This window comes from Colobus angolensis, unplaced genomic scaffold (assembly GCF_000951035.1).
Source record: "Colobus angolensis palliatus isolate OR3802 unplaced genomic scaffold, Cang.pa_1.0 Scaffold132, whole genome shotgun sequence".
NCBI classification, from domain to species: domain Eukaryota; kingdom Metazoa; phylum Chordata; class Mammalia; order Primates; family Cercopithecidae; genus Colobus; species Colobus angolensis.
Genome location: NW_012114400.1, coordinates 363,011 through 376,306, shown reverse-complemented (window position 1 = coordinate 376,306; position 13,296 = coordinate 363,011). Strand labels below are relative to the sequence as shown.

Sequence of the window (13,296 nt, the reverse complement as noted above, 5' to 3'; positions counted from 1 at the left end):
GGTGCGGTGGCTCACGCGTCTAATACCAGCACTTTGGGAGGCTGAGGCAGGCAGATCACAAGGTCAAGAGATCAAGATCATCCTGGTCAACATGGTGAAGGCTCATCTCTACTGAAAATACAAAAATTAGCTGGGCATGGTGGCATATTTCTGTAATCCCAGCTACTTGGGAGGCTGAGGCAGGAGAATCGCTTGAAACCAAGAGGCAGAGGTTGCAGTGAGCCGACATCACGCCACTGCACTCCAGCCTGGAGACAGAGCAAGACTCCGTTTCAAAAAAAAAAATTAAAAACTGGAGAGAAATATCTATCCATATAATAACCCATTCAATAAATATTATAAAGCTATTGAAAAGATTTTGATAGATTCATCTATAGGTGCTGATTTTGAAATAAGAATTACATTTTTTGAGCTTTCAATATGCCAGCCACTGTTCTAAGCCTTTTATATATACTAATTCACTTAATGAGTAAAAATCTCCAACATACACAGATAAGTAAAAATTGAAAATTGGCCAGGCATGGTGGCATGTATCTGCCATCCTAGCAACTCAGGAGGCTGAGGCTGACCTCTTGAGCCCCAGAGTTGGAGGATGCAGTGAGCTATGATTATGCCACTGCACTCCAGCATGGACAAAGAACAAGAGCCACCGCGCCCGGCCTACTAATATTTTTAAATCTAATAAATATTATTTGGGGAAAAGGTAGCAATATGAATAAACTTTAATATTTTGCATACTCTTTCACAGTGTTAAGAACTTTTAGCATGAGCACAAATTACTTTCAAAACAAAAAAATTTCGTTAACAAACATCAATACTCAACAAGCCCAAAAAAAAGCCATATCTCATTTCCTTCCTTATGCAGGAAACCTCAGAATATAAGGATTTAGATGAGGATTCTCCTGATTCTAAAACAATTATTTGGCTGACAGTTTTCTTCCTCCCACTATCAAGTTGATTTAATGATATTTTCTGAAAGACCAAGTTTAATTCTAAATAAAACAGAAATAATGAGGAAAATCTAAAGATTAACAATGTGTAAATTTCAATGTATACTGCTCTGCTACATGTAATATGTAGCTTAACAATACGGATCAAGGATGATATTTATGTGCAGATCCGTAAAACAGCCAATACATGCTGACTGTTGATAGTTATCACTAGCATCACATCATCATCGCCACCATTCCTAAGCTGCTTCCTGTGGGTCTAAGAGTGCGCTCCTCACTGCATACATATTAGCACATTTCATTCCCAAAACATCCCAGTAAAATTCTTGGTCAACTGATTATTTACTGAATAATATAAAATTATAAAAATATGGAGAAATTTAGGGTGGCAAATAGTGAATGAAATCCATAAAGTAACTGAATCTAGATTTACAGTATTTACTCTCAACTCTTTCATAAATCTTTTAGGAGACATTTTTCCCCAGCAACAGACCAAAAGTGGCTCCTGAATGATCTTCTTGCCATTTGTGCCAAAGGTCATCCCTTCCCGTTAATCTTTCCTCACATATCTCTCTCCGCATACCAAGTGCAGGTGATTCAGAACCTCGTGCTCCATTCCATAAACAGTCTACATTTCTTTCACTTCGTAAGCTCCTTTACTTTCTTACCTGTCCAGTAGCAGTTCCAGCACTTCCTTAGTGGAGGCAAAGCCTCTGTACGTTGACAGAAAGATGCTGATATAGGTAAAGTCATTGTCCCCAAAAGCTGTCAGCAGGTTCTCCACAAGCTTCTCCAAGGTGCCAGCTTTTATGGTCCTGATCTTACAGGTCTCATATTGACTGACTGTGTGTCCTGGAGGCAGCTGGTCCCCTTCAACCTGCATAATAAATTAACAATTACCATAAGGAGGAATGACTCCCTAAAGTAAAACTGGAAGCATTGAAATAGTTGAAGGCCATAGCCTGTTATGTTTCCCCTCATTCTTATGTATTTATCCCCTTTGTTACCCAGGCTGGAGAGCCATGGTGTGATTACAGCTCACTGCAGCTTGGAGCTCCTAGGCTCAAGTGATCCTCCTGTCTCAGCCTCCCAAGTAGCTGGGACTACAGCTCAGGCAACCATGCTCTGCTAATCTTCGTACTTTTGTTTTTGGTAGAGATGGTGTTGCGCTATGTTATCCAGACTGGTCTCTAACTCCTGGGTTCAAGCAACCCTCTCACGTCGGCCTCCCAAAGTGCTGGGATTATAGGTGTGAGCCACTGCATGCAGCCTACCCTCACTCTTACTTAATTTCTCTACACGTCACATAAGGCAATGCTCTCTCCTGTGAGTTTAGTGTGGTAGGGTGGTGGTGGTGGTGGAGGTATGTGTGTTTCCTTCCTTTCTAGAAGTAGAAGTATTACTTAATAATGGTTACATTTGCTTCTACTTACTCTCCTATCAATAACTAGTTTGCTGGCATAATTTTACCAAGGACATTTTTAATGATCCCAGGATCAGGTTTAGCAAGCATTCCCTTTGTTTTCTTCCACGGAAAGTTTTCTAACTCATTCTCTTTTTTTTTGAGACATACTCTTGCTCTCTCGCCCAGACTGGAGTGCAAAGGCATGATCCCGGCTCACTGCAACCTCCGCCTCCTGCGGTCAAACAATCCTGTGCATCAGCCTCCCGAGTAGCTGGGATTACAGGCACCTGCCACCATGCCTGACTAATTTTTGCATTTTCTGTAAGGACAGGTTTTCTCCATGTTGGCCAGGCTGGTTTCAAACTCCTAACCTCAGGTGATCCACCCACCTCAGCCTCCAAAAGTGTTGGGATTAGAGGCATGAGTCACTGCGCCTGGCCAAACTCATCCTTTTTTGTTGTTGTTGTTGCTGGGTTTTTTATTCCTTTTTTTATTATTATTATACTTTAAGTTCTGGGATATATACGCAGGTCTGTTACATAGGTATACACGTGCCATGGTGGTTTGTTGCACCCATCAACCCATCATCTACATTAGGTATTTCTTCTAATGCTATCCCTGCCCTAGTCTTTCACCCCTGCTGACAGGCCCCGATGTGTGATGTTCCCTTCCCTGTGTCCATATGTCCTCATTGTTCAACTCCCGCTTATGAGTGAGAACATGCAGTGTTTGGTTTTCTGTTCTTATGTTAGTTTGCTGAGAATGATGGTTTCCAGCTTCATCCATGTCCCTGCAAAGGACATGAACTCATCCTTTTTATGGTTGCATAGTATTCCATGGTGTATATGTGCCTCATTTTCTTTATCCAGTCTATCACTGATGGGTGTTTGGGTTGGTTCCAAGTCTTTGCTATTGTGAACAGTGCCACAGTAAACATATATGTGCATGTGTCTTTATAGTAGAATGATTTATAATCCTTTGAGTATATACCCAGTAATGGGATTGCTGGAACAAATGGTATTTCTGGTTCTAGATCCTTGAGGAATCGCCACATTGTCTTCCACAATGGTTGAACAGGCAACCTACAGAATGGGAAAAAATTTTTGCAAACTCATTCCTAAAGACAGCTCCTATGGCAGGGTGCTGGAGCCGACTCATACTGGTTTTGGAGAACGGATTGTTAAATTTTAAGAATTTGTGTGAGCCAGCTGACATCATGTTGATAGCTTGAAAAACTGGCCATGGTTGGAGTATATTCTCCGTGGAAATCTATGGAGATGGAACTATGATCTGACTTTCTTCAGTCCACAGAGGGCAATGTGCATTTTGATTCAATATCATCTGCAATCAACAGAGCTGACTGAGAAAACGGTTTTACCAAGCAGCACTGGGTTAAGCTCTGGGGAGTGATGAAAAGGGTGGGTGGGTGTATGACCCTGCCTTCTGGAAACTTGCAAAGTCTAAAAGAAGACATTTACTCATGAGAAGCAGCTAGCACACGAAAAATGAAACTGTAAATGAATATTGGTAGATATAATTGTACCTTGGTAGATATAAACCATAATACATAAAAATTCATTGGTAATAAAATCTTTACAGCTTAAATTTTGAGTATGAGGGAAGAGAATTAAAATGAAGAAAAATATTGGTGTGCCTTACATTCTTCAGTAATCTGTGCCTAACAAATTATACAGAGATGCAATTTTGAAAGTTTAACTCATCCTTCATAGGCACTAAGGAGACTGCTCTACAGAGAGGAGGTCTATTTCTAAAGCAAAAATAATCCTAAGTGATGCAAACAATCGCCAGGCGGTTTATCTGAATCGTAAGTTGAATTGTTTTATATCAGATTTCCTAAATTGAAATAATCATGTGAAAATTAAAGAAGAGACGCAAATAAGAGAGAAGTGGATCTCTAATGATGATATTGTGCTTACTAAGTAGCATGTTTGCTTTTCCTTCAACTGGCCTGTCAGAAATCAAACTACTGGAAGGAAACTAACAGATGGGATTGCTTTCAGAAAGACCGGAGTGGTGGCAACTGCTTTCAGAAGGGGGTTAGAATAGCTTAATGTCATCATGTCAAACTGCTAACAGGAATTAAAATTAAGACTCCAGCTTATGTGGTAGATGGCTTTATCTCTTTACTTAATTTTTTAAAGTTTTCTAGGGAGAGGGATCTGGTTCAGGCAAAATATCAAACGTTTCTTTAGGCCTCTTAAGACAGTTGACTCAGATCAGGGTCTAATAGCTGTTCTTTATCACTCTATATGTAGTTTTAGAACAAACCTTCTAGGACCCATCTGTTCCCCAGAAGCTCCAATTAACTTTATCAGAAACAATAAGTGAAAAAGATATATGGTTTAGAATTCTTTATGTTATTAATTATTTGGTTCACTGTTGCTTTAAGTGTGTGCTGTAAAACACTAGTTCCAAAAAAAAAGTCCTGTGGTCAAGTTTGGGAACTATAGAATTCAAGAAAGTCAGTGACATCTCTTTACTGCAGGATTTCTCATACACTTTAATATGCCAACGTGTTATTCAACTCCAAGAGAGGGATATGGTATATGGCATTTCCAAATGGATTTCTCTTTAGTCTCACAGCATCTTGTAGAACTTCAGAATGCACATACTTTGAAAAATTTTGGCTTATTAAATTATTGTAATGCATTTAAAACTTAACTCATATTTACCACTTTTCATTTTAAAAAAGAAAAATCAAAACGTTATAAAATGTAATATTAATTTTTATTTTCAAATGTGTATTCCTTTGATCTCTTTATTAATCCAAAAATGTAAGGATGTTTTTGCGTTTTGTACTTTGTCACTTCAAAAGACCTGGCCAAAATAATTGTCAGCCTGCATGATATTCAAAAGTAGAAGTTAGAAAATATACTTCAGGATGGAAGCGGTGGCTCACACCTGTAATCCCAGCACTTTGGGAGGCCAAGGTGGGTGGATCACCTGAGGTCAGGAGTTCGAGACCAGCCTGGCCAACATGGTGAAACCCCATCTCTACTAAAAGTACAAAATTAGCCAGGTGTAATGGTATGTGCCTGCAGTCCCAGCTACTCAGGAAGCTGAGGCAGGAGAATCACTTGAGCCTGGGAGGCAGAGGTTGCAGTGGGCTGGAGATTATGCCACTGTACTCCAGCCTGGGCAACAGAGCAAGACTCCATCTCAAAAGCAAACAAACAAACAAACAAAACCCATGAAAATATACTTCAATGTCAAATATTAACAACAAAAGGAATGGCTTCTCAGTGGTTAGGGATAGTCAAACTCTGATTTAAATCAAGCTTCCTCGCCTTGTGATAATATCAGTGTTCCCTTACCAAACGACGTTGAAATTTGACGATTCTTATTTTATTTACAATGGAAACTCTAATACTAAATCTTTCTTATCAAAAGTAATGATTATTTAAAAGAACTATCTTTTCACTGAGTATTGATGTGTCCCAAAATTCAAACACTGAGAAAAATGCTTGTCAAAGGATCTGATGAAGTGGGTCCCATTTCCTGCCAGAAAGCAGAGATTTGGCAGAAAGCCAGGGTTCTCCCTTGGAAATGGAATTACGTTTCTCATTAACCCAGCCTCTTCCTTTCAGTGCTTTTTTACTCAGAAAAATATTTCAATATGCATACGTGATTCCTGTAAGTCCCTTTAACAGTATTTGTTCCTCAGTGTTTGCATCTGTGCATTAGGAAGAACCACATGTGACCTAACAGAAGACTAATAAAATATTTTGAAATTTTAGATTTAAAAAATAATTTTCAAAGTGAACATCAAAGACAATATCATAAAATAAGAATTGCTCTTGTGCCTACAATCATTCTCACAAAAAATAACAATGCATGTTATCAGAGAATTTGCTTAATGTCCTTTTCTGTAGATTGGCTAAATATCCTAATATCTGCTTATTATGGCAGGGGAAATATCTGATGATTTCTAATTTGCCAACATTCAAATAGAGTACATTTTTTATGAAACAAAAACTTAATCTGCTTACCACTGAAATTATTTTGAAATGAAATTGTTTAGAGGGGAAACACAAAAAAATACTCTGTCATATGGCCTGAGGAGAGAAGCTAAAATGTTAAAAGTTTCATTTTTGCAGGAAAAGATTCAATAGATCTATAAGTGTTTTAAGAGACTTTAGGACTTGTTTTTGCTTATATTATCTTAGTAACTTTGAATTAAAGTTTAAGACGAAAGGGGTGGAACCCTTGTCAGACAAGTGCTTAAGAACCCAGACTTAGAAAGCAAGACACGGAGGCCTGAGCCTGCCCTGTGGGTTAGCACGCTAACAGGAAACAGTTCAATCTGGATTTAATCATAGACCGTCGCTTTACTGACAAGATCATGGTACTGAGACCACAAAAATGTTTCATGTTGTTTTTTTGGTTGATCTTTGTGCCTTTAGAATCCAGCTTTTTCTAAGAGAACATGTCTGAGTCCTATGGGGCAAATATTTAAAATTGTGCCCAAGTGTCCTACCAGGTAATTTCCATAATTACCGATTTTGGCATGAGACAGGAAGGAAAAAGGGCATGTGAGAGATGAAAGATGCCATATTTCAATTCTGTTTCCAGTCATGGAGAAATAAAGTCTTTCACCTTTTAAAACATAAACTGTTAACCAGTTGGGTGTTTCTAATTTGAAAAAAAAAAAAAATCCCTTCAATCAAAATAGTACTTCAGTCATCTGATAGTTTAACAGGGAACGTGTTAAGTAAACAACCTCATTAGAATGGAGACAGTATGGAGTCCTCCACACCATGATTACCCTTCAGTGGATCAGTTCTCAGGCATCTTGGCCTGAGCAGCAAAGTAAATAGTGAGTACTATTCTAGCTGTTAACTCCCTCCAAAAATCTAAAACCCATACCCAATCCCTACATTCAGCCCCAAACACCAAAAGTAAGTTTAATACGTCCTTTTCAAATGCCCGACAACCACTCTCCAGCAACGACAAACCACCACAATACAGGCTGAGGATCTTTAATCTCAAATTCTTGGGACTGAAAGTGGTTTGGATTTCAGATTTTTTCAGATTTTGAAGTATTCCCATTATACTTACCATTCAAGCATCCCCATTCTGAAAATCCAAAATGCAAAACATTGCAATGAGCATGGATGATGGAGCACTTTGAATGTAGGTTTTAAGATTAAGGATACTCAACCTGTACAGAAAAATCCACAAGCTGACTCACAAATAAGCTCTGCTCATCTCTCCAAATTACTCAAATGCATACATTTCTTCACCATGCATCATTCTCTCAGCAGAAATCATGTATGTAGTGACACGCAGCAGAACATGACAAGGCCAGTACACCTGAGTAATACAGTGACTATTTACACACAGGACACTCAGAGATGTTAAGGTAAAGTCTAGAAAATACTTTAGGGCCCATGATGTCAAGCTCAACACAAGCTTCTGCTTTGTGTGAACTTTTATTAGGTTGGTACACAGGTGATTATGATTTTTGCCATTAAAAGTAGTGGCAAACTTAATAAAACTTAAACCAAAACTTGTCACAATCACCTTTGCGCTAACCTAATATTTTGCATGTGAACTCACTTTTTTGCTAGGTTGGGGTTGACAAATCAATTACAGGATGCCCAGTGAAATTTTAATTTCAGAGAAATAATGAATAATTACATACTATGTAGTATAAGTATGTCCCATTCCATGTTTGAGATCTATGCATACTAAAAAAAAACTAGATCTATGCATACTAAAAAAAAAAACTATTTGTTATTTATCTGAATTTGAAACGTAATTGTGTATCCTGTATTTTTACGCTACTAGCACATACACAGTGGCTGTCTTTTCCATTTATTCATCTACATATTCAGCCACACATTAACTAAACGGTATTATGTGCCAGGCACTGTACAAGGTACTAGACATATAAAGGTAAATAACATGCGGTTCTGGCAACCAAGTTACTCAGTCTGGTGAAGGAAACAGACACAAAGAAACCACTACAATAAAATGTGAGTAAAATGATGCAGAGAGAGGCAAGACATGGAGGAAGCACCAAGAGGAGCCCAGTGTAAAGGAGGTATCAGAAAAGGCTTCCTAAGTAGGTTCTGCCTGTACTGGGTTGTTTTGTTTTGTTTGTTTGTTAGAGATGCAGTCCAGCTCTATTGCCCAGGTCGCAGTACAGTGATGCAATCAGGGTTCAATGCAGCCTCAACCTCCCAGGCTCAAGCAGTCCTCCCACTTCAGCCTCCCAAATAGCTGGGACTACAGGTATGCACCACTCCAGCTAATTTTTTTTTTTTTTTTTTTGTAGAGACAAGGTCTCACTATGTTGCCCAAGCTGGTCTCAAACTCCTGGACTCAAGCGATTCTCCTGTCTTGGCCTCTCAAAGTGCTAGCATTATAGGCCTGAGCCACCATACTTGGCCTGCACTGGGTTTCACATAATGAATAAGAGTTAACTATGCTGGGGAGGGCACAGTAGGCAGAGAAACAAGCATTGACAAAGTCATGAAAATGATATCCCAAAGTTTGGAATTTTGACATGCTGAGGACTTTGAACTAAAGGAATTGGAGGCCGGGCGCGGTGGCTCACGCCTGTAATCCCAGCACTTTGGGAGGCTGAGGCGGGCGGATCACAAGGTCAGGAGATTGAGACCACAGTGAAACCCCGTCTCTACTAAAAATACAAAAAATTAGCTGGGTGCGGTGGCGAGCACCTGTAGTCCCAGCTACCGGGGAGGGTGAGGCAGGAGAATGGCATGAACCCGGGAGGCGGAGCTTGCAGTGAGCCGAGATCGCGCAACTGCACTCCAGCCTGGGCAACAGAGCGAGACTCTGTCTCAAAAAAATAAATAAATAAATAAATAAATAAATAAATAAATAAATAAATAAATAAATAAAGGAATTGGAAGGCCTCAGAAGCAGCCTCAGAAGCAAATTCTCTCTCTGACCTTTTCCTGCCCTACTGTCCCCTGCACTTCTTTCTCCCTGAAGTGAATCATAGAAACCAGGATTCCTCCTTTCCCAAGGTGAGTCATAGAAACTAGAACCCCCTCTAACCCTAAAGCAAGGCTTAAAGCCTGGAAATAGTGCTCCAACCTCCCTCACCTTTTTGTTTAGAAGCTTGCCATAAATTCTCTGACCTACCTTGTCTGATAGATCATAAGACCCCTGTTCCAGAGGGGTCCTGGCCCACACCCAGGGGGAAAGAATGCTACACAGAGCGGCCAGGAAGAATCTGAAAAGACAGGCCTTGCTGGGTTCCCCCTTAGTCTACTACCATTAGATCATACCCTTTTCATCCAATCACATTTCCACATGGCTGTCCATTCTTCATTGACTCTTAAGCATAAAAATGGAAAGTTTCCCCTGGGTCTTAGGGCCATTATTCCTGAAGGCTTCCATGTCACATAAAACTTTGATTAAAGAAATCTGTTATGCTTTTCTCTTGTCAACCTGTCTTTTGTTATAAGAGTTACCGATGACCCTTATGACGGGTGAGGAAAGGCATACCTTTCCACCACTACAGGGGGAAAATGTGTGGTTGCATAAGCAATATGACAGAGGAAAGGAATGCTTTGGCTGGAGAGCAGCGGGAGACTACCTGATTATGGAGGACTTTGGTTGCATGCTAAGGAGCTGAGACTCCATGTCCTGTTGAAATGGGAGACCAATGATGAGGTTTTAAGCAGGGTCAAGGAAATCATTGTGGAGGACAGACTTGATGAGGACAGTTTTAAAGTTGGAAAAACCAGTACAAAAGTTGTGGATACTCCAGATAAGCAACTGCAAGGGCTTTAACTAATACAATGATAATAGGAATGGAGAAGGTAGCAGATGGGAAGGACACATTTACCCTCCCATCTAATAATCAAAAAGAAGATCATCAAGACCTCCGATCAACTGGATGTAGAGGATAAAATGAAGGAAAATAAAGAATCCGGAAACTTCACCTGATTTCTAGTGTGGATGGCCGGAAAGATAATGGTGCCACCTATATGAAAGAAAATTGAGGGGAGGAAGTCAGATTTTGGTGGGATAAGTACTGAATTCCATTTTGGAATGTAGAACTTGAGGTACTCTGGGGAACATGCCAATGTTAAGTCCAATAGGCAGTTAGAATCTGAAAGTTGGGAGAAGGGTCTAAGACGGAAATATGCAGACATTACATCAATTAAAATAGGAAGAGTAGTAGGCTAAGGATGGTATCTGGATGAACACCAAAATTAAGAGGGTTTCAAGAGTAAAGATGGGCAGCACTAGAAGAGGCACTTGCACATGTGGCAAATTCATACGTTGTCTGATCTATGATGGCATTTCTGGGCAGAGAAACCAGAAGAAATCTTCACCAGCAGATTCACATGCATGCTGACATATGTACCTTCCCTCTAATTATGCAAACATATCAAGACCCAGCCAGCGGTATGCTGGAGCCAGCTTGAATCCCTTGCATGAGCCAAATGTGCACACTCCTCACCCCCGTGTTCAATGGCATTATGTTTGTAGTGTGAGTTCAGCCGTGGTGACACTATTTATGCCATGAAAATTAGCAATGCTACAAATAAGGGCTTTTATTTTGGAGGGCCAGTTTATTAGCATACCCCTGCCCAGAAGTCTCCCTCACATTGTGTCAATGTCAAGAGACACCTTCGCACTGGCTGAAACATTTTCTTTCTGTGTACGTTCCAGTTAAGGTATTTGTGTTGTCACTATGATCTTTATCTGATAGAAGAGGGGAATTATGCATCTGAAGTATGAAGAAAGTAGAAATGTGGATGCAGGAGAGGTAGAAGAGCATGTGTATGACAAACGAATGTGCTCTGAAAAAACTACCAGAGCCCCAAGAGTTGACCTTGCTTGAAGCCACTTGTTAGAATGAAGCCACATGGTCAGGCTTCTATGATGAATACCCTTCATCCGCAGGAAGATGTTAAGGGAGGTGGAATAACAAACAGTAACTAGTGTTTTATCACACAGAAATCCCATCCCCCTTTACCACCCTGTCTCAGTAGGGTTTCCTAGATAGAGTCCAGGAACCCTCCTGAAGGAAACAGGAAGCTATGTTTCTCATCTCCTGAAAAAGAGCAGTACTCTTGCAGTCTTGATTCAACATTAATCCATAACAGATTCTATATTCTCTAACACAAATCTCCATTTCTGACATTCTGGTCATCCTTTAAGGATTCCAAAGTTTCCCAGAAAGCAAATTTAAATATTAAGTGGATTTTAAGAAGTTTGCTGACCACATTTTTCAAATAAAATAATTTCACTTTTAGCTGATACTTTTCTGCTTAAAACTCAGAATGCTAATAACTAAGGCAAGGGTCTCCAACCCCTGCACCACGGACCAGTAGCAGTCCATGGCCTGTTAGGAACTGGCCCACACAGCAGGTGAGTGGCAGGTGAGCCAGCATTATCGCCTGAGCTCCATCTCCTGTCAGATCAGTGGAGACAGTAGATTCTCATAGGAGCGCCAAGCCTATTGTGAACTGCACATGCGAGGGACCTAGGTTGTACACTTCTTATGGGAATCTAACTAATGCCTGATGATCTGAGGTGAAACAGTTTCATCCTGAAACGAACACCCCTCAACCCCCATTCATGGAAAAACTGTCTTCCACAAAACCGGTCCTTGGTGCCAAAAAGGTTGGAGACTGCTGAACTAAGGTGCTATGAATAAACAGACTGCATTTCCATTTGGAACCAATTTACTATCAGACCTAGGGCAAAAACTTAGTTTCAATGACTTCGTTACCTACTTTATAAAAGGAATACATCACATGTAATTTTGAGAAGTTCAAGGATTTAGAGCTGCATGGGGGGAGGGAAGTTTGAATTAAAATAGTCACTGCTCCATTTGCCAAATAAGATCACAAATTGTCACATACAAATTAGTATCCAGAGTGAACTTTCAAAATTCATAGCTCTCTCCTTTTTCTCTCATTCAGAGCCTCAAATGTCCAAGGTCTTCACAATCTGAGGTCACAGGTTAACAGGTGCCCTGGCTTGCTGGAGTCCATTCTGTTTTTGTGCAGCGCAGCCAATCTCTGTCTGTAAAGGTCAGCAGCGGGTAGTGAGCGTCTGTGTGACCTAATATTCTCTGCGAATGAAGCCTGTTATGAATGGAGAGGCTTCTCCACAGCCCAGAAGCTTTCCCAGCATGCCATAAATCCCACAGACAGCTCCATGGGGCTTTATCTCCTTGTGAGATTTATAAGTGCTCCTTCACCAATCCTCCAGGGAGAGTACGGGGAAGGGTGGCAACTGACTGATGTTTCCCAACTTTACAGTCAAGTCATTCATTTTTGATTATTATTCTGTATACCACATTAAGGAATCTTCTTCACTTTCCCTAGGCAATTCCCATGGGAACATTTAGTTCCCACTATTATGATTACTTATTATCATAATGTTAAAAACCAAAGCCCCATTATTCAAAATGACAATAAAATCATTACTCCCCTGAATCTTGGAATTCAAGCAATAACAACACTGTTTAGTTTGATCCCTTCCCCTCCAAAATGAAATCTTTAAAGTCTATGTGGACTTATAAATTCAGATGTAAGATGTAGCTTTATGATTCACACAAAGCTCTGGGCTGCAGGGCCTCTGGCAAGTATTCTATCCCTCAGTACTGTTTTTGGCACGGATAATATTCCTAGATCATGGGCTTGCTAGAATTGGCTACTGATAAACCCATCAGGTGTCTTTCAAGCATGTTACCAGGTGATCAAACCTAGGGCAAAGTTCTATGAAAAACAGTTTCTTGTATCCTGAATACATCTCTTTGAAAGATACACTGAAGCCCAGGCGCGGTGATTCACGCCTGTATTCCCAGCACTTTGGGAGGCTGAGGCGAGAGGATCACCTGAGGTCAGGAGTTTGAGACCAGCCTGGCCAACATGGAGAAACCCCATCTCTACTATAAATACGAAAAAAAAAAAATTAGTT

General features: G+C 40.3%; 1 protein-coding gene across 6 annotated transcripts in view; it reads right to left on the bottom strand.

The window, feature by feature from the left end:
• The window catches only part of RGL1 (ral guanine nucleotide dissociation stimulator-like 1), a 295,913-nt gene that overhangs the window by 80,070 nt on the left and 202,547 nt on the right, over window positions 1–13,296 (bottom strand). For all 6 annotated transcript variants that reach the window (XM_011934156.1, XM_011934152.1, XM_011934155.1 and 3 more), the window contains one exon: window positions 1,619–1,827. In XM_011934156.1, the coding sequence (XP_011789546.1) occupies window positions 1,619–1,827 (209 nt within the window). The remainder of the gene's footprint in view (window positions 1–1,618; window positions 1,828–13,296) is intronic.